The sequence below is a fragment of the Tachysurus fulvidraco genome, chromosome 17 (genome assembly GCF_022655615.1).
Source record: "Tachysurus fulvidraco isolate hzauxx_2018 chromosome 17, HZAU_PFXX_2.0, whole genome shotgun sequence".
NCBI lineage: Eukaryota > Metazoa > Chordata > Actinopteri > Siluriformes > Bagridae > Tachysurus > Tachysurus fulvidraco.
Genome location: NC_062534.1, coordinates 12,903,628 through 12,930,807, shown reverse-complemented (window position 1 = coordinate 12,930,807; position 27,180 = coordinate 12,903,628). Strand labels below are relative to the sequence as shown.

At 41.5% G+C, this 27,180-nt stretch overlaps 1 protein-coding gene across 15 annotated transcripts in view; it reads right to left on the bottom strand.

The window, feature by feature from the left end:
• The window catches only part of atp11c (ATPase phospholipid transporting 11C), a 58,514-nt gene extending 35,846 nt beyond the window's left edge, over positions 1 to 22,668 (bottom strand). For 6 of the 15 annotated variants that reach the window (XM_027135968.2, XM_027135969.2, XM_027135970.2 and 3 more), the window contains exons 1-3: positions 22,060 to 22,667; positions 2,052 to 2,171; positions 545 to 634 (exon numbers count right to left, since the gene is read on the bottom strand). In XM_027135968.2, coding sequence (XP_026991769.1) covers positions 545 to 634; positions 2,052 to 2,171; positions 22,060 to 22,086 — 237 coding nt within the window. In that variant the 5' untranslated portion in view covers positions 22,087 to 22,667. Of the gene's footprint in view, positions 1 to 544; positions 635 to 2,051; positions 2,172 to 22,059 lie in introns of all 15 variants that reach the window. The other 9 variants (XM_027135974.2, XM_027135975.2, XM_027135976.2 and 6 more) reach the window with 4 other exon arrangements.
• Between the last annotated feature and the right edge of the window lie 4,512 nt (positions 22,669 to 27,180).

The following is a 27,180-nucleotide window of genomic DNA, read 5'->3' as shown; positions in this document are numbered from 1 at the left end:
ATGGGATGGGAATTCGAAAGAGATTTGACGTGAAACAAAAACAGAGGAGCTTTACAACTGAAATGGTGAAACGGTGGCCATCGTACTGGGGAACTCCCTTCAGTGTCACTTCATGTCTAAACCTCAGTCAGGTTCTTCATGTGAGATTTGTTCAGATACAAATGCTTGCTGTTAGCTTCTAGTGTTCGAGCACAAACAACTGGACCGTTACAGATGAAAATGTTGCCTCTCAAATCAAATCCATGGGACATCAATCAGTATCAAGCGTTTCCCATCTCCATGATAATATTGTGCATTGTTCTACAACAGTATGTTACTAGTGTATACTATTTACCGATATCCACTTTTAAGGATATCTGAGGTGGCTCATACTCCTCCACATCTCTCTCTCTCTCTCTCTCATCAGATCAGCAAGGAGAATAAAGACACAGCAGGCTCCAAGTGAGCAGGAAGCCAAAGTATAAACACATCTCTCACACTGTTGGCTTTAATACACAAAAACACACCACACGCAGGTTTCCTTTAAGCAACTATAAACACTTACCTGCACCAAAAATATAATAAGGAAGTAAAAATTGGCGATTCTTCTGAACTGCTCAAACAGGTTCTTTGGCAGGAAGTTCCAGATCGTGTACTGCAGAGATAAAACAAATCACACAATCAGTATGATGATGGAAAAACAAAACACACAGCCGTGAACCTGCCGAGCTAATTGGGAAACTTTGCTAATCTAAGACTGTACTGTGGGTGTTTATTGATTGAGAAATCTTAAAAAAAGAACGCATATGGCTATAATTTAGTGCAAGTGAACACAGTATTCTGCATTAGGTTGAGGACAAATACTGTGTGTTCCTGCAGGTGTTTCACTCATTTACATAATCAACTCGTCTCTCTACCTCTTTCTCTGACAGTCTGGGGTGGGCCATGAAAATGGAGGAAAAGCTGTTGAACAATGAATTGCTTGCACAGCCCATGATACACACACACACACAGACCTAATACTGCGACTGGCAGGCGATGAAAGAAACCCTTTCAATACTCTATGTATAGAGACAGGTTCTGTAAGTGGGGTGAAAGAAAAGCAGTGCAGGTCAGAGAGCACAAAAATGTCAACCATAAAAGCACAGGAACAGGAACAAGAAGGCTTCATCTCGGGAAGCCCGAGCATGGACAAAACATTCAAACGAGGACTGAGAACGAAAACGCCATAGAAGGAAGGCTTTCTTGAGTGAGGAGGAAAACTGTGAGGGATGGTGCAGAGGAGAGATGCTGAGAGAAAGGAAAGGGATGATGAACGCCAGGCACATAGCGCAGGGTAAACACCGCAGCACGAGTAATTAAAGTGTGTTTACACCCGTCGCACCAGAGCAGGATTGATCACGCGATTCCACAGCAGGATCCTGATGGCTAACTCTATAAACTCCTATTTCTCATCTCTGGCATATCTCTTTCTCGCACACACACTGCCAGCTGAGAGAGATTTAGGAAGTCCCGTCAGAATCAGGAGAGCGACTGAATCACCTGTTCTGCTCTGCCATTAATTGTGAGATGTTCTGACATGGGAAAAGAGTGGAAAAAATGAAGATTTATTCGTGCCATGGCATTTCCTAGAGTGTGAGCATGAGGCAAGAGCAGTGATGGAGAGATGTGAGAGAATGTGAAAGAGGGTGTGTGGGTGGATGGATTGCTTTGGGCGTGGAGCACTTCTGGGGACGCCTCTTCACCTCAAACAAACAGGTGGTCAAGCGGCAGGGAGCCTAGCATCCAACCCCACCCCACCCCACCATCTCTCTGCCCCATGTGTAACCTTATAGTTGCTCTTGATGTGTAACTTGCCAGAAAACAGACAGAGCTTGTAAGAAAGCATAACTATTATTTTAAAGCCCAAAGTTTCAAATGCAAACCGGACTGAACCACAGCGAAAGAAAGAAAGAAAGACAGAAAGACAGAAAGACAGAAAGAAAGAAAGAAAGAAAGAAAGAAAGAAAGAAAGAAAGAAAAGAAAAGAAAAGAAAAGAAAAGAACTCTGTGCAGAGAATCACATACTGTACCTTGGAAGACACTATCCTGTTGTCGCAGAATTTAGGAGGGGTGAAGGCCTCTATGGCCGGACATGTGCGATGTCCTACGTAAATGGTCCTGCTGTCCACTCTATTTTCATCCCCACCAAACTATTGAGAGAGAGAGAGAGAGAGAGAGAGAGAGAGAGAGAGAGAGAGAGAGAGCAAGAGCAAGAGCAATTAAAATACACTCAGTTTAACAATGCCATTTGGCCTGTTGACACAGAGCATTTATAGATGTCAGGTCTGCTCCGTATCATGCTCAGGCGCTTGACTAAACGCGGGACAGATTTAGAAATGATGCATATTAGACGCCATGTAAGGGCTGATTATGGTGTCCCAAAACAATCTTCTACGAGTCAAGCTCTGTCATAACATGTCTAATGTCACTTGAACAGCAAAACACTTTGTGAGGCTTTGCTTATTTAATTCTATCAGCTAAGCCATCAGTTAAAGATGTGCTGCTGGTAAAACCACTTCTTACTGAGATGTGTCCAGATTAGAACCCGGATGAGTGGAATCGGCTTGCTCAATAATGCTTTCAACGTTTTTAGGAGTTAAGGAGGATCAAATGAAGAATTGTGCAAAAACACTCCTACACAGGGCAGTTAAGTGTAATAAACTAAAGTCAATATCTGGTGTGTAGTAAAGTAGTTTTATGCTACGGTCATGTGTATAGCAGCTCATGGTGACGAAGCAGGCAGAGGTTATTCATTCACTGGCATGGCTGAGGGAGCTGATGACTGCTAGCGACAGAAGAAAAGCAAACGCTGGTGACTAGATAAAGATGGAGAAAAGTTCGACTTTAAGCAAATATGAAGCGCCACAGCTTAGACGGAGTGTTCTGATCGACATTTTAGTGGTTTAATAATTACCCATGGGTCCGTGTGGTGTGGTGAGAATCCTGCAGAACATTTACTGCCTCTCTTTAAATGAAAGTCTGAACAAATTTTGTGTTTTTTAGAGATTATTACTGGTAATAATGGCTGGGGATTAAGACTGAAATATCATTTCATTTTATACAAGCCTTTTAATTTAACAGGTCGACTTTCTGAACAATACATTTGATAGATAAAGGATCATATTATTGTTTTACATAATAAGGTTGCTTTTAAAGCATAGAGAGCTTAGAAACATTTCCACCTAAAACACAAAGGCTTGTGTGATACCAGTCTGCTGCATAAGATGTGAATATCCCAGTAAGAAATGTACTTCAACTGAAAAGTACTCCAGGTCAGATTAAATAATGAAGATCAACAGGAACGTGTTAAATTACACGCGGTGCCGGGACCAGGGCCAGGAAGATTGTAAAAGGTATCAGCCATCCCAACAATGGACTCTTTTCTTTGTTGCGTTCAGGGAAACGCTTCCGCTCCCTGAAAGCAAACACAGGGAGAATGAGGAGAAGCTTCTTCCCGCAGGCCATCCGGATCTTAAACCAGGAGACACCAAGGATCTAGGACTGGACCTCTCTCTCCATCCTCACTGTTCTATGCATTCTTATACCGGATAGTTGCATAAAGCATTTCACTGCATATCGTACCCTGTATGTATGTGACAAATAAAATTTGATTTGATTTGATCACACGAGAGCAGTGTGAGAAACTAGTTATGTCCTGTGGCCGTAGCTGTGCTTCTCACAGCTGTAACCCTCAACTACAGTTTTTACTGTTCTCTAATTTTGATCACTGTGTTTTTCACATTATAAAGGTGTTTGGTGACATACATTGGTTATTTTGTGAAACATGCTAGTAAAACAGTGCTAGAACCCACAGCTAAAATTCCCTAATTTTGATCACCTGACATACAGATAGCATACCTGTGACAAAAGAAGAACAAATAACGCACTAAAATCCGTCTCACAATTTGATCTTGAAGCTGTGATGGACCTTAACAAGAATCATGACAGGCACACCTACACACACACACACACACACACCAAACTGAAAGCCAGAGCTGAGTGAGACTGTGTGTGTTTACAAAGAAATGCCAATCATGTAGAGTAGAGGCAGAACAGATTGTAGAACTTGATAGTAGAGATCATAAATCTCTTGATAGTTGCTTAAAGAGTTCATTGTGCCTCCGTACAGAGACTTTTGGAAGACCTGGTAGTTTCACACTTACATAAGAGTAAGTAAACTGTATGAACAGAGTACTGTGTGGCAAATAGCTAGCTATACACAGAAGCTGTAGTTCATCCTTTATTTCTTTCTGGGGTTGTGTCTCTTTTTGCGTGTATCTGTTGTGATACAAATGTGATGAGACGTTACTGAGACTTTCTGTCTGCAGCTGCAATTCAAGAAACTGTTCTTTTGAAGCCCTATATGTCTGATTTAGCCACGAGTGTCCCACAGGATTCCTGTAGTCATATGCTGTCCTCTTATTGGTCGAATTAAGATGAGCGTCATGGCCGCAGATACACTCAGAGATTGTACGCAAAAGTTTCAGACAAGTTTTTTTGTCGAGTGACTTTGGTCTCAACTGCAGTGTGCATCACGTTACGCTTTCTAACCGAGCAGCAACAGTAAAATGGCATAGTGTGAAGCCCATAACTTCTGCTGCTAAAGATGATTAGGGCTTTCTCTTTTCAATTAGGAGAGCTTTAATAACCACATCCCTTCTGAACATACAGCTTACACACAAGTGCTAATCTCTCTCACAGACACACACACTGCTGATTTAAAACACTTAAGACTCTTGGTCAGAGAGCTTAATGTTTAATTAGTCAGGTTTAATATGATTACAATTTAAACTGCATTAGTTTCAACTATTGTAGTGTTAAAATGTTGAATGTTTTAATCATGTGCTCATTTCTGTGGTATCGTAAACACCACACTGAAACACTACACTAGCGCAACACCTTGTGTGAAAAAAAATAGCCATGAAACTGATTCGAAACTGTATTCAGTCACCTGATTCGTTCGGTAATAAATAAAAAGGACTGCTTGCGTTTCAACCCTTTGAAGGAAAACGTTAACAAAGCATACGAGTCCTGCGTGGTGGTACATGTCTCTTTTTTTTTTAACCCAAGCATGTCCAACTACACAAAACTGCACAAATGCCCAAATTCTAAACAGAGAGACTTTAACGGCCAACACAAACTATATCAGCTTTAACAGATCAATTATGTGGCAAAGAAATGTTGTGACATTTAATCACAAGATATGAGAAAGCAACTCCTGCAACTGGCTACAATAAAATCAAATCAAAATAATAATGATTATGATTTGTATTATTCTTCTTCTTGTTGTTACAAGTGAGCTGAGTAACTTGTGGTTCCATTTCTACTAATTGTGTGTGTTTAATAAAAAGACAGCAGCTGTACCAGCTCAAGCCAGCCAATACTTTTCTCTACAACAGACTAACACCACGCTGTCACTAGTGTGTTTCAGCAGGCTTTCAGCTGTACTCTCTCCTGCTCGCCACATTTTTCAGCCTGCTTGGGAAAAGTGCAAGTGGTGCTGCTGTTACTAGCGAAGTGAATTATTTAGCAATCAGGAGGATCCAACGCACAGTAATCGCACCTTCTAAGTGTGGGAGCGGCGGTAACGCTTTCCCTCATCTGTCTGGACAAGCTGAACCCGATGGCTGTACCTTCAGAGGAGTGTGACGAGGCACTGAATATATTTCCTCCTGACTGCGTCACCAGGCAAGCTGAGATCTTCAGCAGAACACATTAGTATTCATGATCTGATGAAGCTCGCATTCTCCACCATGGAGACATTTGCTTATCCACTCATGTTTATCAACTCCTGGCGGATGGAAGCTACGGCATGAATCGGTTCCATAATCAAACACACACACACACACACACACACACACTTCATCTACAGCTCCCATCTTCTCCTGTCCCATGAGAGCTGCTCCAGCTTGAGTCTGTTTGGTAAACATTCATTATCAGAACCATTTGGAGGTTCTGGCTCTCCTTCCTGTAGGGAAGAGCGGGAGATTATGTAAGCGTCGGCGGAACGTGACTGCGCTTGCGAGTTCTCATCACACGTCCGGTGTTTGTTCTCTGCCCGGATGGAGCACTCCGTGCCAGGAAATGGTAGCATGTGCCAGACTTGCCTCTAGCATGTGCCTCTACTTCCAAATCCTGCAGCACGGAGGACAGGGGGCAGCAACATGACCCAGCTTCACCAGCATTAACGCCAATCACCAATGTTTATGAGAAGAGGACAGAATGGACTGGAGAGCGAGATTTCAACAGTCATCCTGCCATCCCAGTATACACCATACAAATCGTTGAAAAGCTCAGATTATCCGCCAGAACCGATACAGACGAGCTGTGTCGTGTCAGCATTACGGGAGTTCATTGTAGATTTGTATAAGTCACGTTTAAGATTAGTCACTATATAGATGTGCAAAAAAAATTTTCTTCAATTTTTATTTCTGCTTCTATTGTATGTTAAACAGTAGTCTAAGCCTTTTGTGCAGTTCTAGCTGTTCTGCAATGCTTGTACAAGTCCATGTCACACGACTTTTCTCCAGACAATAATGGAATTGTACAAGGAGTTTTGATAAACTGGCCCAATCCAGAACAGTTGTAATGAATGTAAAACTGAGCCAAGGCTTTCACAACTGAAATGCTAAGTGTAACAATGTTCATTGTGATTCAGAGCAGATTACTGTATGTGTAACACAGCTCAAACTACAGTCCACTTGGGGCTTCACCATGCAAGCCAAAAAGTCCCTTTTGTGTAGCTACTCTACTACACTGTTGTTTGCTCTTTTTGTTGTAGCTATTTCAGTTGTTGCTGTCAGTTGTTGCTGTGTGCTGATGGATAAACATTAAAGAGAGCAACAACAACAATAAAAACAAGAGAGCAACAACAACAAAGTAAACAACAACAACAACAACAATAAAAAAACAAGTGCAAAAGAAACAAAAGCAACAAAAACAATCACTGCAACAACTTGTATCATATTAACAGTAAGATCTGAACAGAACAATTACGCGTTTTTATCTATGGGCCTGTTCAGACTTGGCATTAACGCTATTACACCATACGACCTTGTTGCATCTTTGTAATTGAAACCTCTGAAGATAACAACATTAATCTTCCAAAAGGCTCAGTTCTTGGATTGCTTCCTGTCCTCAGGACCCACTTGGTCCAGTGTAGTTTGACATGTCCAAGGCCAAACATCTGTGTTGCACTTTAGTTTCGAAATGAGCACAAATACTTGCTAAGCTAGAAGCCAACAAATCCATGAACTCTCACTTATTTGTTAACAGTCACTATCTCTAACAGACTCCTCATCTCCCATGTCATTCTTCAGGAGTCATTAACCATAACAGTCTCAAGGTTACAGCCTCACCAGGCTCACACACACACACACACACACACACACACACACACACACACACACACACACACACACATACACACACACTTACTTCACTGGTAGGTTTTATAGATGTTTAACAGTTTAATAGAAACTGTTAAATATTGTACATCCTCTAAAAAAAGGGAACAAAAAAATAATAATAAAACGCCTAGTCCTGTCAGATGTTATAGTTAATGAAAAGAAAAAAAAAATCATCCATATATATTGTATAGTATGTCATTTGGTATTTTTGGTACTTATTAGGTCACTGGAACTCTAGCACTGAATAAGAGTGTGTGTGTGTGTGTGTGTGTGTGTGTGTGTGTGTGCGCGTCATGAAATGTGTGGGCGTCATGAAAAAAAGGGGAAAAAAATGTAATGCTTCACACACAACAGACCCAGGACAAGGGCTCTTAGTAAAAATCAGTCCTCAAGGCCAACAACTAACTGAATTAAAAATGTGTGAAATCGTAGTAATAATAATAATAATAATAATAATAAAAACTACCTTTCTAAAAATGTACACACTAAACTGTAAAGTGCTGCCATCATGCAGCTACATCGTCTTATGTCATGCAAGCCAGACTACATTCCTTCATCTCTTTATGCAGGTTTAAACAATAATACATCAATCAAGGCACACCATCGTAAGCAATCTGACGTCAGCTAAATGCAAATTATACACAACGGTGTCATTCAGTGTCATGTGTGCAAGTCTAGAAGTTTCTCTCAGCTGTTAACAACTTCAGACACAAGATACTGATATCTTTATGTCAAATGTTCACACGTATATTTGAGGTCCTTTTCCTTTAAAGCCCTGAACAAAATTTCATACTTGGAGCTTTTTCTGCAGTCAACTGTGAGAGGCATGCCACAACAAGCATGTGCAAAACACACAGGGTTTGACGCTTTAGACCAATGGTATGTAAAACCAGACGTCTGTGAGGACTCTTTCCCAGCGGCAGAAAGCTGCTCTTCTGACCGAGCTGCAGCTGGCACGATGTCAGCAGCGCACAGCAGAGCCGAGCCTCAGCTTTTGGCATGATACTTGGCAGGGGACGGAAGGACTGCCCGTCTTTGGAGTCCTGCTGGACGGGATTGCGCTCAGTATCTACGGAAGAGCAGGATCAATTATGCAAACACAGCGTACTCGATTGGGACAAGATCCAAATGCTCGGCATGAGGGAAAACACAAGCATTAGTGGATTGAGTTAACAGCAGCATTACAATATTGGATTAGACCCTAAAGAATTTATGTGCACCTAATAAAGAAAGGAGAAATGGGATTTAGGTTGCAAAGTGCTGCATCCAATGCCAAAAGTGTGAAAGCCATACCAGCAGGCCAGGCCGTGCTGTGCCTCTTCCATGGGTGGCTGAGATTGTGAGATTGGAATTGTATGTTAAATCTTGCCTTGTTAAAAGGTTTACTGGCACTGAACACTGCTCTCATGACCTCCAGTCAAACGAGCCCTCGGCTTGGTTAAAGGGGAAGGAGTTGACGAGCCATTCGTTTGTCTTTAGGCATCGCGGCGCTCCCAGGCTCAGCGGCTAGGAACCTCAGACTGACTCAAGTGCAGACTGATGCGTTGTAAAAAGCTGAGAAATAACACGGCAGTTTGTGCAGAGAGGATTGACTTAATGTGCGCTTTTATTAAACTAACTTCCACTTCGTTTATTCTAACGGCAAAACAAAGTGTGTTCTAGAACATAAAACCGGCGAGGTTTTAAAAGCTTTATTGGCTCACTGGTTTTTTCAGGATGCTATGGCACAAGTTACCAACACTGACAAAGCAAATATATCCTTAAACTGTATATATATTCATTGTGTTTGACTTCTTCCAAATCACATGAACTGCACACACACACGCACACACACACACACACACTTACTTTACTCAGAAAGGCCAAAACCAGGCAGGTAATACACTGAGGCAATTAAGAAAATAGAAACTGCAAAAAAAAAAAAAAAAGTCTGTGTCCAGTTGTCTTCATCTGCAGTTAAGAGACACGTGTAAGTTACAGACTGAGACAATTAAGAGACACTAAAGGTGCACATAAAGCCCAAATCCCATACTTGTGCACTGTGCCATTTTCTGGGCCAAACAGTGTGTGTAGGGTGTTCACACTGAAAACTCCAACAAGTATCAGTGCACTTCTTTAGAGGTTCGCTATTTTGGACACTTCATGCACTCAACACATAACTTTGCTTATGTAGAGGAAGAGAGGCAGAGCTAGCAGGTGCTGAAACTGGATGAAGGGGGAAATGACATGTGCAAGGAAATGTTTTAAATGAGCTTGTGTTGAAAAAGGAAACTGAATTGTGCTTAAGCCAGCAGCGTCACAGTTCTGGTTAGGTAAAAACCCTTAGGACTGAGCTTTCTAAAATTCATCCACTACACGGTATAGTGCATAGTGTAAGCATGGCATTGGGGATGCACCTTGAGCTATATATTTTGTTCTTGCTTAGCCGTCTAAGGCTGCACTTCTGCTATGTCGGCTTTCTCTTCTGTAACTGAGAGTGTAACTAAGGACCATGGGCTAAACACGCGACAGGAAAGAGCACTTATTACTCATCTTGTGGTGGACCAGCCATCGATCTGAGAGAGACTGATGGCATGTGCACAGAGAGATGTGATAAGGAAGAGATAGTGAAGTATATATTCTTTTTTTTTTTAATGACTCTGAACATGGCTTGTGTTCGATGCTGTCAATCTCCTGACAGCAATAAATACCGGATGGTGGCTGCAGACTTACATACCCACAAGTGCTGAATTACTAAGCAAGGTTTTCATTAGCCTAGCATTGACAAATGGATAATTAATCAGGCTCGGCACACTGCTTTCATTTCCTATTTAGATCCCATCATTGCATTCTTTATACAGGAGATTAATACAGAATACAGAGAGCCGGGTTCTGATGAGCGCAGGCCATTTCCGAAAAGAGCTGCAGCCGAGGCGGACGTCAGGAAGCGATGTAGTATGACGCTAGATCAATAACGGTAATAAAACGATATTAGAGTGACATCATACAGAACTAATGAGCCACTTCCAAAGTCTTGTTCCATTACTTAGAGCCGGTAACTAAAAGAAACATGTCAGATGGTCACAGACAAAAAATTAAATATCTACAGCAGGTAGGTAAAAAGTAAAAACTGTAATTAATGCACTAATAACACATCAGCTGTTCTTCTGCTTAACTGCTATTAACCAACTCGACTGAACTGATCAGAAGGAGCAGGTGCAGCAATTTTCATTTTATGGACTCTCTCATTTCCAACCTCAGTTTTTGATTTGCATGCCAAATAAGCAGACATGCATGACGAGCTCCAGGCTCACAAAGCCACCTCTACAGTTTTGCATTACAGCCACAGACATGCAAAGGAAAACAAAACAAAAATATAAACATACAACTTCAGCACACATGCCAGTCAGTGGATCAGTACTAGAGGAGATCGGACCTGTTTTTCAGTCCAAACCAGCTACGTAGTTTAAGCAGTTGTGTGGACTGTTCGCTAGAAGAAAAACAAAATGATCTGCTGGAGTATGTTCAAATAAAACGGTGTCACACTTCGACTTTGGAGAACGTATCTCGGAAACGTTTACACACAACTTGTTTAAAAAAAAACGGTTTAACAAAAGGAACCACATAGGAAAGTTATGATGTAACGATGAGGCTATTACTCACTCTGGAAAATTGATTTGAACTACATCAACATGAGAAATGCAGATAAACTGCAGACATGTGAACGGATTTGCTCTGACTAACATTTTTGTGGCCCATAACACACAGCAGCTAGGTGAGCTCTGTAACGTGCTGGTTGTAGTGAATGTGTGTAGGTGCGCAGTAGAGTCCCACGCTCCACTGCATCCAAAGAGGCTTTCTGCTGCCTTAAAGGCCCCAGAAATCAGTATAGATAAAAGTTTAACCTAATGGTGCATTCAGCTCATGTTGGAAACTCAAATGTATGAGTTAAATGCAGAGGAATTCTAACAAACGGTCGTAGTTACGAGTGGGAATTTTTTGGGGTTTTTTTTTTTTTGAGGATTTTTAGAAAACATGGTGGAATGAACGCATACGATGTCTGTAGATACATTTCTTGAAATTGAGTGTTCACTCATCTCAAAAGTTGATTTCAGTTATTATGTGTTTGGTATAGACAAAGCTCTAAAACACCTACAGAAGAAAAACGGTTTGATTATGATGTACATTGCTGTTTGTACATATTTGTACAAGTTAATAAGAAGTTACGCCTTCGTCTTGCTCTGACCAAATTGACTTAAGTCATATTTACAACTTCTTAGCTCCCTTACTGCACAGAAAGGATCTGATAGATACTTGTCTTCACCAATATGTGATTCTGCATTAAACAGTCCATGTTCTATGTCACACTCATAATTCACTTACGATGGTTTAGTCAGATTCAATTCGTCAGTCGATCTGTTGTCTTTACATAGTTAAGTGGCTCCTGTCGCTTGGTGTAGAGATGTGGACTGATTAGTTACTCTCGAGTTGTAGCTCAGCAAAATGAGATCATGACAAAATTTTTGCCTTCTGATCGCAAAAAAACCTGCATACCGCATTTCACCTTTTCTCTAAACATGTCAGCTCAGCACTTGAAGCATATGGGTAAAGCGAGCAGGAAAACAAGCTGAGCTACGGTGTCCAGGTCGATGAGGAGCTTGTGAACATCTCCGAGCGATGATGTTCTGCCATCATGCTGCTTAGACTAAATCATGACGTATGCAATACTGATTGAACTCCACCACTGCAACACAAGGTACTGTTGCAAACGGAAAGCCCAAAATATCACACTGCATGGTTTGCATGTTCGTTTGCTTACTCAGGATATGAAGTCGCAGCGTGAGGCACAGACGGCCGGGTTCACAAGGCTCTTGCTGCACTAAAAGGCACCTTGTAATTAAGAGCGGGAAGAGAAAAAGAACGATCAATGCATGGATAAAAATAGCCACAGAGGCTCTTTATTTAAGCTCTGACTTGTAGTGTGGAGCAGCCTGGGACCAAAAAAGCGAGCAAGCTCAAAGGGCAGGTTTAATAGGGTTAGCATGGCGAGTGCCGGTTTGCTGAACTCTATTAGAGAGGCACTTAGACGCAGTCAGTCAGTTCAGCTACACATCTCAATTACATTTGTAAATGTCTGTACGAGCAGTTCAGCCCCGAATGAATTCCACATGACATCCATTAGTGTTTGCCTCAATTACAATTAAAATAGTAAAATGTCTGCCAAAGAGAAAGGAGGACAAAGGCTACAACGCTTTCATTCATTCATACAATTTTCGGACATTTTTCCTGCAGTGCAGCAGGTTAGGATGGTCAATCCATACGTGTCTACACTCAGCCACAGGTTTCAGCTCCTACCAGAGATCCAGAAACATTCCTAATCCAACAGAAGATGAAATCTTGAATCTGCTTCAGGATGCGTCCTGGAGTCTCAGGGAGGAGCAGCGGCTCTACTCTAAAAGCTCTTTGGTGTTGTCTAAAGAGAGTTTACAGACCTGGCACGTTGGGGTGTTTGTTTTAGAGCCGGGTCAGTTTTCTCCCTTGGTTCGGAACGCTGCATTTGTTTTTGGATCCGTACCAAAACAATCGCAAATAAACTCCAATGTGGTTAGCTTGTGGTGAGAAAGCAAATGGCCAGCCTTTTTAAAATAACCTTTAATGGCTCTTCTCCAAAAACAGGCAAGTTTACACAATTTTGTCCTAAAAAAGAGCCGCACACTGTATACTCACGTGTCTCTCACTCACACACACACACACACACACACACACAGTTGTGTTAAAGTGAACTGATCCAAGGAGAAATTGCATAAATAAGTACTCATGTTCCCCGTTTCAGGACAACACACACATCACCAGGTCTAAATCCCTCATGTGTTTCAGCAAAAAATCTCATTTACGAGTCACGTACGTCATAAACACCGCTTCCTTGACTAGGAAATCAGATTTTGGCAGGAAAGAGAAACGTTTTATCAGCAGAAATTTGAGAAAATGAGGTGTATAAAAGCACTCGTATGGTCAGAGCTGGGACTGTGTCAAGAAGCGGCTTTATCTGCAGCACTAAACGTGCCAAGGGGATGCTGGCTGTGCGGTGAGCTCGCTGGGGAAGATCTGGAAGAGCAGCCGCAGGAGGTTGGATATCTCACCTCGATCTATTATTTATCCTGTGAGCATTTGACATTTAGCACCGTAAAGATTACTGGCAGTAACCACCGACTTTCAGCTTGTCACTATGTCCAACTCTGCCATATTGCGTGAAACATTATTCCTTTGCGCCTGTTGAAGGTGGCTCCACGGTAGCGCAGGTTAAAAAGTGTGTTTAAATAGCAGCAGCGTGTCATGTATTGAGAAGCAGCAAGAGCGCAGCGACAGCAGGCATGACATGCTGTGGCCTGCACTTCATTTATACAGTGTCCGTTTCTCAGAAACAAAGTGAGAAACAGTGTTACGCAGCCTTTCCTGTGCAGCAATGTGCTCTCGTGTAACTTGGAACAGAATGAGACAAGAAGCAATATCGACTAGTATTTGTCACTAAAAACCCCCCCAAAAAAAACATTTCATTTACATCAGAGCTGCTGGAGCTTTTGGGCTGAAATTTTTTGTTTTCAGTTATTATGTTTAAACAGAGTTTATTGTGCGAGTTGGTCACTGGGCAAATTTCACCTCACAGCTCGGTCGGACTGCGCTGGAACGTCCGAGTGCTGAAAGACTTTGGAAAACCTGAAGTAGACAATATAACAGGAAGCCTTTGTGCTGTGAGAGCAAACACTTTGCAGACGAACACAAACCTGACCACAACTAAAACAAGAGCTTGCACGCTGTGGCCAAAACGGACAGCGGAGTAGTGCGCTGGGTTTCAGCCCCTGCACACTGTATGTATCAGCTCATCCTGGCCAAAGTGGACTTGGACCAAGTGCTTGAGGGAAGTAGGAAGGTTGTGTTACGTGCCAATCACTTAGCAAACCTATAAAAAATTCATAGAGTGAAATTTCAATGGCTGTAATCCTCCTATCGCTGTGACACCTACCTTCAGCACACGTCATGTTTTCTTGGTTCGGGCTGCTGAGTCACAGTGTGAATGAATCATGCTCTTTAAAGCGCACTTTCAGACAGGCTTGAGTAAATATGCACAAACACTGAGCTGGAGGCATTCAATGGTGGGAAGAAAAAAAAACGGCTTTTTTGGCTCATTCAAAACTAGGAAACAAACAAGTCCCACAGAGACGATGCTCTCGAATTTATAATGGCTGCATGATTACCAGAAGGCAGTCCAGAATTTGTGGCAGACGTGACGTGAGCGTTGCAACTGCAGCACGAGCGTGTGTTAGGTTCATGATACACAGCTGCTACGTACAGTGTGTGTTACACTGTGATACTACGTACTGTGTGTGTGTGAATTAAGAAAGCATTAATTCAACACTGAATGTTATAGTGGTGTCTCAGTGTGATGTGTGACCATCAGCATTGTAAGCCACCATTAACACTAAACCTTACAGATTTGGGGAAATTTGTGTTTTCCACAATGCAGGTTCTTTTTTTTCTATCCCTGTAGCCTATCCCATTTATTCCTGATAAAGAGAAAAACACTATCAAAGGAGGAAGTGTGTTTTTTTTTTTATTTCCCCCTCACATACTATGAGCAATAGTGACAAATGACAAATGTCTACTTTAGAAATGACGAATGTCTTGTTTGATACACAGACATACACAGTGAATCCAGAGCCTTGTTGTAAGCAAACACATTTTAACCAACTCTGTCGTATGAACAGGAAAGTTCATACAAAGTTAAAACGAGTAAACCGATTCATTCCTAGACAGAGTTGTGGGAACCTGGAGTCTCTTCTAGGGGAATCGGAACCCATTACAAAGCACAATCACACACGGACAGTATAGACAATTTGAGATCCCAATCAGTCTACAACTCTTGTCTGCAGACTACAGAAAGAAACTGGAGTAGTCAAAGGAAACCCCTGAAGCACGGGGAGAATATGCAAACTCCACACACACACACACACACACACACCGAATCGAACTCCCAATAATAATAAAGACATTGTTTCATTTTGAGATGCTAGAACACACACACACACACATACACGTGAATATATACTTCTTTTTTTTTACTCTATAATGGCACACTTTTGTTCCTGTTCTGGTGGAGCCTGCGATCAAGTTCCTGTTGCAGTGTCTCCTTTACTACAATGAGTCTAGGACTAACTTCATCTGTTTGACTGCATTATGGCTCCCGTCCCATTTACAGGGAGAGGAAGATACAATTTTGGCCCTCTCGACTAGCTGTACTAGCTGCCTGATATAGAGCTTTAAAAAAAAATGCTGACCGGCTTGAAAAACAAAAGCTGCATCTCAGCTCTAAGACTTCTGATGTCATTATCTTTTATTATGCAAGCAACAATCCTGACTGTAATTACTGTTCAGTTAATTATCCCATGTTGTGTCGTAGAAGCCATAAAAAAAAATATATACGGCCATTTGAAATATACAGCCGTCCATACGGCATCATCTGCAATTACACAAGCTTCTGCACGCGTGTGTGTGTGTGTGATGTTCCTGTGAGCAGCTTTTTTTATGGATGCAGTAATATTAGCTTTCAGTATCAAAAGAATACTTTCACCTCTCTTTCTCTCTCTCTCTCTCTCTCTCTCTCACACACACACACACACACACACACACACACACACCCCTTTCATCATCCTCTTCACATGTCTATGTGAGTGCTCTCAGAGTGCTGCTGGGAGCCGAAGCACGGCAAAGGGAACCTCAGGATGAGGCTTTATATAAACACGGCACAAATGCATCTTGAGCAACATGAGTTCTGGAAAGGAAAAGCATTGTGAGGAGAATTTTAAAAGAAATGAGCCGGTTAAATTATTCAGCGTTACAAACTCAGGGAAATCAGCCTTTTCTTTAGATAGAGATGGACAAAATCCCAGACACACCCGAAGCACCCAGCGCTCCACCGCGTTCCTATTTCACTGTCGCAGTCTACTGAAAAGTCTGAAATGATACAGCAGTCGCGGCGATACTTGTTGTCTCTCTGTCTGTGCTTGTTGCCTGTGTGGTGTAGAGGATCAAAGTGTGCTGCGATTTCACGCCGTAAAGAAAGACAGACAGGGTAAAAAACGGTGTAAGCGTTTCTGTCTAACTGGCAGTTATAAAGAAAGATTGTTTGGTGCGTGGGGGATGTGGTGGTGGTGGGGGGGGGTCGCAAGACAAATGGCGGGAAAGCAGAACGCGGCGCTAATCGATACACAGCTCTCCGGATGAAACAGGACTGATAAATCACAGGGATTACTGGGACTTATCCCCGTCTATCCTGCCTCACCCCCCAGCTCTGCTGCTCTCTCAATACTGTCATCGGTTTAACTTTTGCCCCCAACAGGTGGACTGGAGCTATTATGGGAACAAGAATAATCCCAAAGTCCCACTACAGGAGAGCAATCTGATACAGAACCATGCTTCAGATTTCTGTTTGCTTTAAAATCCTGCAAAACAAGCAACCTCTGGAGTGCTCGAGAGAACACTGTTTCAAAGGACAGAATTGTGGGTTCACTCGAGAGCAGAAACAGTGCTGACACGCTCGCTTTACATCAGTCCACTTTCACTGGGCAACTTTCATCCAGAAACGAGCAGCGATTATCACATCATCATCACAGGGCAGGTCGGCAATATCGGAGGTATTAGTGGTACTAGCAAAGAGTGTGGAGAGCCCCGAGGCTAACATGCACAACCCAGAGTCACTCAGACTTCTTCAAAATGGGGAATTTTTTAGTGTGTGTTTGTTTATGATGTCCTATGTGGGCTGACTCAAATTACCCGAGTAACAGGTTTTTATGCTAGCAGATCCTATCAGGCTTAATCCTGCAACAGCAGTAAGGAAAGTGGTGTAAGACTTGAAAGAGAACATGCCGTAACACACTGAAGAACTTGTAAAAAGCCTTCAAAAGCTGAGGGGGTAAAAAAAAAAAAAAAAACATGCACTAGGGTGTTGAGTATTACAATAGCATGAGGGAAGGAAATTACAAAAGGGAGGAATCCCAGTAAATTGCTGACACACACATCAAAAGTCTGCAGTCTGCTTGTTTTTTTTGGTTCGGGCCACTGTTAACAGTCGCCTCCGTCTTCAGATCTCCTCGAGGGTTCACTTCAAAAGCCTGCGTTCAATGCAGCAAGAAGAGCTCTGGCCTTGCCAACTTCTGACTCCACCATAAACTGAGGCAGAACCCAGTGTCAAGGATCTCTCTCGCTCTCTCACTCGCTCTTTCTACACAGAGGGAGAAAGAGAGATTTGATGTTTATTTAAGTGCACAAACGTGAAGCTTCTCATTTGGAAGCAAACTGTGGCTCAATGCAGCCGACTCTGATAGGCACGTGTCGGCGAACATATGAACAATTTACCCGACATTCTCTAACGTTCACCAGCCTGAGAGAAACACACACCACTATTAACCAAAAACAAGTCCTAAAGCATCAAGAGCAGTGCACCAATTTCGCCTCACACGTGAAATGCTTTATCGGTCTAAACACAACGCTACAGCACTTCTGTCAGACCTCCACCCAGTTCACGTGATAACACGGACTACATGAGATAACACCCCTAGTGCACATTATAGCAGTTCTACCACTTGGCATATACCTTAATAGGTGTCCCAAGACTGTGGGTTTAATGGCACATCTCATCACGGAGAGCTAATGGAAGCTGGGACATTGCTTTCCAGTGATTTATTTGGTGGAACACTTGCAGTGGATGTAATAAGTGTAGAAATAAGAGAAGGAGAAACGTGTAAATGCTGCTTAATCAGCAAGTGAGCAAGGCTGTGAACGAAGTAGCAGTAGTATGACGCTTCTTGACCGTTCGGTATAAAATAGCCACGTTTATACTGTTTCCTAATTGAAGTTTGGAAGACTGTTTACAATGAAATAAAATGCTCTCTGCAATACCCCAGCGGTTTTTGCTGAGATTTGAATATTTACTAGTTGACACTTCTACAGGCATGTATGCTGTCATGTACAGAAGAAGCCTTTATCTGTGATGTAACAGTACAGTATAATTCTTTCTTCACATATCCCAGTTAGCTGGTAGTTGGGGTCAGAGCGCAGGATCAAATTCAAGCGAAAATGTTATTGGTCACTCAAACGCTTTTTGACATCCTCAACCTGACATGCTGCATCATCACTGAGCTGCACTTGGACTCCAGATTCCTGTGATGTAAATATGCCGAGCGAGAATTTCTCTGCACTGTACACAATATATATATAAAGTGCTGTTTATGGACATGTTTAATGTTGTGCAAGTCTAACAAGTGCTTTTTATCAGATGCAGCAGGTTTTTTAATCAAATGTGCCTATAAAGAGTTGTTCTGTAAACCCCACAGCTTATCATGGTACAAAAAACAATAAAGAGTCTTTCAAGAATAAACATCACCTTACGGAAAGTTTTACAGTGTCACTGTATCACCGCAGGACATCAGCTGTTCATGTACATGTCCCTGTACATCGTTACTGCTGAAGCGAGAATGTGTTAAGGAGACTATTAATCAGTCCCTCATGGATTTTGAGGTTTTGTAAAATTACAGAAATAAATACAAGCAACTTCAAGCAAACTCCACAAGAATTAAGGCAGAATTTTCACAGATTTGGGCTAGGATGTGTTGTGTAACATCACAAAACGTATTTTAACTCAAGCTCTGCAAGAAGCAGCACAAATGTTAAGCTACAGCAAAATCAAACATTTTTGGCAGCAACAAAAAAAAAGAAATCCTGGAGGGACTGAATAATTAATAGTATTAACTGAGGCTGGCACTATAGACAGTGGTGCTACAAAACAATGCAAGTAGTAGTAAAATGAGACTAAATGTTGGCACTAATGCCCACATCTAATGTAGGCCTCACTTAAGATAACGTCAGTAAACCTGTGCTCCATTCAGGAAGAGGTTAGAAAGACCCACACAAGTCTTGCACTAGAGATAAAGGTCACCATTAGGTTTTTTTTCCCCTCTCTGTACCCTAAAGGTTTGAAAAACAACAGACATTAATTGCTGTTAAACACGGCAAATGTGAGTGAACTGTTTCTTCTCTAGATAAAAGTTTATTTGTGGTTAGAATTCATTACCTTATAGAATAAATGCCACAGATGTATGTAGGACTCGCATGATGATTAAAAACATTTACAGTGCAGTGAATTAAAACCTACCTACTACTCGATGCAGCGTTTAACAACAACCTTTAAATACGTTTTGCTTTATACACACACACAAGTATTTGCTTTAGCCCAATCAACAAGCGAGCATAAGCTGGTTTGAGGAGGGCATAATACATATAGCTCTCATCACATTGTTGAGAATAAAAGACCAACATGGAGTCCAAGTTTTCCCCCCACTTCGGACGTCGAAAACAAAGGTGCCGAAAAAAGACGTCATTCCGAGGAAAGCGGAGAGTAGCAAGAACCTCCACAGGGATAAACTTTATATATAAAGAAGGACAGAAATATTACTGAGAGTGAAAGATCCAGAAGTCCATCATGCATAACAATAACTAGAAATCCTATTCGAGGAAGCAGAGTCACATGTCAATATAGCAGTGGACGCAGGACAAATATATGTACCTACTACAAAGAAATCCCGAATAAAGGGTCCGAGTGAATAATGTAATCATTATCCAGCTCATGGTGCCTGAGTCACACGGTCAACAGTGACTACATGCACACTACTGAGGGAGTAAAACAGCTCGGTGCAGCAGTAAAATGTTGTAACAATGCCGCCAGTAATGCAATGGGTCAATCTTCAGTACATCACCTATGTAATAAATGTAATAAACGCGTGACTAAATCCAGGCATTGCGGTTAAAACACAAGAGGAGCTCTATAGAGAAGTGAATGTGACTATGAGACACTTTGGGTTATCACTTGTCCCCACTTTGGCAGGTTCTTCAGCTCTGCTAATTCAGCAAGTCATGGCTTCACTGAGTGCCAGCGCTAGAGTGACTTCCAAAAATTGGTGACTTGTCGAATGTTGGACACTTCGTGCACTGAACAGTCACAGCTTTGCTTGTGCAGTGAAAAGGGGTGGAGCTACTGTGTGCTGACACAAATGCCGATGATAAAGATGGCCAACGACCTTCCAGTTGGAAACTTCCAAATAATAATTAAAACAAATATTGTGTTAAATTTGCGACTATACTTCAACTGAAGGGTACATAGTGCATAGTATAAGTGCAGAGTGTGAAGTACATCATTTGGGATGAAGCCAAAGTTTCTGCAATGTACTCCAGTAAACCAGTTCGCATGTCATTAATTGCGTTTGCGATATGCTCAGGTTTGGCCGATTGTCTTACCAGAGGCAGAGTTACAAAGTTTTACACCTGCACTAAAGATGACAGTTTATTTACTTGAGACTTTGGGGTGAGATAAATTTAAATTAAAATAAAATTTATCATCTAAATTGCTACTAGGACAGGCTCCTGTGTGGTGCAACAAAAAGCAGTCAACTTGCGAATTCGAATCCCAATGATGCCAGGAGCCATAATTGGAGAGATGGTTCACATTTTCACTGTCTTGTCACAGCAATAACACCAGCTATTCATGTAGATCTTTGAGTTCATTTATGAGGAAGAGGGCAGACAGCGGTTTCACTGTATGCGATGGGAAGGAAAACAGGAAAAATTGCCCTGAAAAAACACCTCTTTCAGTCAACATGTGTGTCCTCAAATCCATCCTGGATGAATTTGGATCCTATGGTGAAAGAAGCAGCTGAATGAACGCTTTATTTAATAAACTTGTTTGACCTCCTTTAAGGCGTCTACAGAAAGCCAATTTATGACTTTAATAATGACTTCATCATTAGCTGCAAGAACATTTGCTGACGCTTAAATCCGAAGGACGAAACAACTCGTGCTTCATGTAGATGCAGGAGATTTGGGCTTGTCAGCTTGAATCCAAACAGTCGAGTAGTGCCATGTGCTGACAACCTGCTAAACAGAATAATTATTTATAATGCATGCTGTCTGAGCTGCATGATCTCACCAAGCACTTCCCATCTAATGAGGGTCATTAGGGAACCAATTCTCGGATTCAGAGGAGTAAGACTGCAACACTAAAGTAGTCTTAGATGCAATTCAGCCGGAACTGCAGCTCTTAGAAATAATCAGATTTGTCTGGATAGATTTCAGTGGACTGGCAGCAGGATGATCTTCACACAGCAGAATCCAGAGTGACTCCTGAACCTACACGTGTGTCAGTGTTACACCAGGAGTGTTAACTTAGCCCTAAGAGGATGTGCTGTACGCATAAACAGGAGGTTATGGAGCGTTATAGAGAAGTAAAGGAGCTTTTTTTTTTATGCGCTCAGAAGGAAGTTCCCGTGTTATCATGCGCGGTAATCTCACCGCTCCTCCACTCTTCCTGACTTGTGACTAGCCGTGCGTTTATATCCTTTACACACTTTATACACTCCTTTGTAGTCGTCAGCCAGACGATCCGCGGTGAGAAAAACCAGTTAGCAAAAAACATTAGCAGGAAGTTAAAGAAGAAAACGACAACATTGAGCTCGCGCGCCGAAGCGCTAACAGAGCAGAAGATAAACAAACGCTGCACTAATAACGAACCCCACTGTGTTTGTTATAGATGTTAAGCTGTACTTACCAGACGATTCAACCTTCTCCGTAACATACTCGGTTCCTGTCTTCTTTGGCACCTGCTGTGTAAAATAACGCGGTTCCTTTTGTTTCAGGCTACTTGCTCTAGCTACAGTAACTTTGCATGTATGACGCCAATTAAAGCCGGTTAGCTTTCGGCTAGCTATCTGTGTTCAGTTGTGTTCTGTCTGTGCGGGACGCGGTGGGGAAGCTACATGGTTTGTTCTCTATTCCACTTGTTCTTCCTGTCACCATTCGCATTTCGGTTTGTGTTCCGCAGTTAGCGGCGAGGCGCTGGTGCTAGTGGCGGGAGCCTCCGTGTGTTCAGCGGCATCGTGCAGTGTGTGTGTGTGTGTGTGTGTATGCGTGTGTGTGTGTGTGTATGCGCGCGCCCTGTTGCTGAGCTTCACCAAAAAAACCCTTCACGCTGTACGGTAGTGCAAAGGATTGCAGATAAACGGGTTTTTATCTTTAAAAATAAAGTGTCAGTAGTTTAATCGCCGAGGATGCCCCGTCTCTTGCCCTTACATTGCGCCCACCGCCTCCTGTCCCTGATGCCCTGATGCCCTGTCAAACAAATATTTTACTCCACACCACGCAAGACCCGCTACGCACCACTAAGCACCGCCCACTGCGAAACGTCATTACGTAATGCTTCTTGGGAAATGTAGTTTAAGAGCTCTCTCAGGCTGTATAACAAACATTGCAGAAGTAAACAGTCCAATTAATGTAACGACTGTGGAATATATCTTTGTTTTATCGTGCATCCTTGTTTAATTTTAACACCGTATTCCTCAGTTGTTTTTAAGGTGTTTTTTTTTATAAAGTGCATGATTCTTTTTTTTTTTAATTAAAGAATAGAATACCTATTTTTTTGTGATCAGGATAAAGTGAAATACTGTATGTAATAGGAAAAAGTTCAATTCATAATTGTATGCCCAGAATTACAGCATGTTAATTAATAAATAATCAGAATCAGAATCAGATTTATTGGCCAAGTGTGTGGACACACAGAAGGAATTTGGTTCCAGCAGTTTGTGACTCTCAAAAGTACAGACATAAATAAAGAGGAATAAAGTGCAATAAAACATTAGCATGAATTAATCTGACAGGGCAGATTAAAAAGTCCACTGTATGCATGCAGAATGGAATAGGATTTATGAATAAACCAGGTATCACACGATTTTTAACACATAATTCATACAAAAATAAATAAAAAATGAAATAGACAAATAAAGCAGCGAGTTGTGAATTGAATAATAGCCTTTTACCTCTATATAACCCTCTATATACCTCTATAGGCTCTATGTTATCAGTATCTGGTGTAATAAAAGCAGTACTGATGTCTTCCAATGAAACAAACATTCATTATTACACCTATTATTCTGCAGCTTTATTTAGGTAGGTTAGCAGGTAGATTTAGTCTACCATACAGTATATATTATTAGTCTGACCTTCCCACAGTTCCAACACTACTTTAGGGGAAAGAAAAACCTGTTTGAACTGATCTTTTTGTTATTGATAGAGGAAAAGTCGTGTATCCAGAAATACAAGCTGTTGAGTTTATCATCCAGAAAGTGTGATGGGTCAGTGAATAGGTTTGGTTATGGCGCCCCCATGTGGTTACTCTACTATGTGACAGTCCCAGAATTTATTTATATCTAAGCCTTAGATGTACATGTTCAGAGGAGGGAGAGTGAGTATATTGGTAGGAGAATGTTGGACATGGAGCTGCCAGGCAGGAGGCAAAGAGGAAGGCCAAAGAGGAGGTATATGGATGTAATTAATGAGGATATGAAGCTAGTGGGTGCAAATGTTGAGGATGCAGAAGATAGGGATAGGTGGAGAAAGATGATTCGCTGTGGCGACCCCTGAAGGGAAAAGCCGAAAGAAGAAGAAGATGTACTGGGACTGTCACCTTGGAGGGCAAGGGGACTCAGGGCACAACCCTTCACAGGACAAAGCAGGACAAACAACTGCTGTGCAAAATGCATTTTCATATTTGTAAACATATTTGTCAATACGTTAATAGGCTGACAAGGTGATTTGCCTGTAACTCTGGTACATTGAAAGTAGACATTTTACATGTTATCATCATCTACTAATAAATGATAGATTTATTTAAGACTTATTTAACAAAAATTTTATTCTTTTTTTATTCAGTTTTATTTTATGTAATTCTTTTCTGTTCTGTTTTATAGAATGTACAACACTAGTGACTCCAGTATGTCCTTATGCATCATTCCATCACTGAAGTAAAATGTAGATCTTATATTATCTATCATCCCCATGCTTAGGTTTCTATGGCCATAATAATCTAATTCAACTGAAATTTCTGTTCCTCACCTGTTTTATACAGTAACTGCCATGAACTAAGTAATTCACAGCCACAAAATCGATTTTGAGGAACTCAGCTCTTTGCTTGATTATTATATTAATTATAAAATGCATTATTATTCTTAATTAGTGACCACACCTTATTAAAGAAGCATCACATCACTTTAAAAGCTCTCTGTAAATCCAATCAATCAGACAGAAGCTATCTGGCCCCAGGGTTAAAAGTAATTTCTTCATGCTGCACTCAGTGCAAAGACCATTTGCTCTTTCATTTAATGATGCTTATTATTAGAAGTGCAGACTCAGAAATAAAGGTACCAATCTGTACTTTGCCTTGTTGCTGGGGCACCATCAGGGGGGCATGTTTTGTACTTTTAACATGTGTCATACTGAAGTGGGATGTGTGAGTTACAACACAGTGGGTTAGTGGGTTCTGTCCTGTCGGGCTGTCCAGCAGTTCAAAAATGGGCATAGACTTGATTTGGCATCAAAAAAGACATAAGGCATTGACTAGTTAAACCTTTTCCAGATCTGGGAAATCACTTCTGGGTACTTTGGGGTCTTGACCGTGAGAGACACTACAGTTGCAGTAGATGAATTGCTTTCAGTGAGATATCTATGAAAGGGGCCTACCTGAAAAGTTTCATTGCAGGGCAGAGTGACACAAGACATTGTGCTGCCAAGACGTCTGACTAGCACTGCGTTGTCCGAGGAGACTAACAATTGTGTGCTAATATATTGCCCACAGAAAACGTCTCTGTTTGTGACACAGAAACTAAATCTAACTTGACTGAATCATGCAATCATGTCTACTTATGCAAATGGGCTTTGTGGCTGGTTTCAGCTCTGTTCTGAGTTCATAGAACAAATGAATGTCACAATGTGTACATGGTGTTTGGACATATCGCGAATGGCCTCAGTGAGGGCACATAGAAACTTAGATACGAAGTACAGCAGCATCCTGATTACTCCTGGAAAGGAGTCTTCAGGAACTCAATATCTATAATCACTCTCCTTCTACAAAAGATTTAAGTGTGCTGAGTCGAAGCCTTTGTTCTGAACTGTGATATCTACCTGTACAACCTTGCCTCTATCCTAGAGAGAATCAGCTTTTTGGGTCAAAGAGACAACCTTGTTGCGTTCTGCTAATGAAAAAAGCCCCAAAACCCTGAGAAAGCTGGGGACTGGTGGAAAAACTGGAGTTTGTATCCCTGACATTCTCATCAAGTTGCCAGAGATGATCTACCACAATGACCAGCTATGGCCAATGTATTTTTCAGATCAAGCTGGAATTGTAGGCAGGGATAGCATACTGTTTTGCTTACTGTCTAACACAAGGAATACATATTTGTAGCCACTGTTAACTTAGATAACAAATTGTTAAGAGATTAGAAAGATTTGACAATTACATGTAGCTGCCAGTAAATTTACTACAATTTTCAATTACATTTTTGACATACAATTCACATGTTTTATATCTTGTAACTAAAGACATTTTTACAGCTCCATCAGGATGTACTGAATCAATATATATCGAGTTTAGCCAAATTATATGTGTGTCATAATGTGAGCACACAAACACACAACAAAAGCACTACAGAATGTTTCAAGCATTCTAAGGTAGTCCAAGCCCAGGTCTCATTTACAGAAAAATAATATTGAACGTTTATTTTAAAAAGTACTTGGAAGAGAGGGAAACTCGGAGGACATGAAGTTAATTGGTGCAAGAGTAGAGGATGCAGAGCGTAGAGTTAGGTGGAAACAGATGATTTGCTGTTGCGACCACCAACAGGAACAGTCAAAAGTAGAAGATTAGAAATAATCCTTCTATAAAAATTTGTCATTGTTTTACTCCTGTGGTCATCTGTACCTCCCAGTATACAGTGGTGTGAAAAAAAAGGCCTCCTTCCTGATTTTTTTGAATGTTTGTCACACTTTAATGTTTCAGATGATCAAACAAATTTAAATATTAGTCAAAGATAACACAACATGCAGTTTTTGAATGAAGGTTTTTATTAATTTAGGGAAAACAAAATCTAAACCTACATGGCCCTGTGTAAAAAGTGTTTGCCCCCTAAATATTATACAGAATCTCAATAGGATTCAGGTCAGGACATTTACGAGGCCACTCCAAAGTCTTCATTTTGTTTTTCTTCAGCCATTGAGAGGTGGACTTGCTGGTGTGTTTTGGATCATTGTCCTGCTGTAGAACCAAAGTTTGCTTCAGCTTGAGGTCACAAACAGATGGCTGCAGACTGTCCTTCAGGATCTTTTGGTAGACAGCAAGTCATGGCCTAATGGTTAGAGTCTGACTCGTAACCCTAAGGTTGTGGGTTCGAGTCTCGGGCCGGCCACGACCGAGGTGCCCTTGAGCAAGGCACCGAATCCCCCCCAACTGCTCCCCGGGTGCCGCAGCATTAATGGCTGCCCACTGCTGTGTGTGTGTGCACTTTGGATGGGTCAAATGCAGAGAACGAAATCTGAGTATGGGTCACTGTACTTAGCCGTATGTCACATCACTTTTCATAGTTCCATTTAATCACAGCAAATGTTCCAGCAAGTAATCACACCAATTTCCTGAACCAGCAAACAGCCCCAGACCATCACACTACCACCACCATATTTTACTGTTGGTATGCTGTTCTTTTTCTGAAATGCAGTGTTACTTTTACACCAGATGTAATAGGACACACACCTTCCAAAAAAGACTTTTGTCTTGTCAGTCCACAGAATATTTCTCTAAAAGTCTTAGGGATCATCAAGATGTTTTCTTGCAAAACTGAGACGAGCC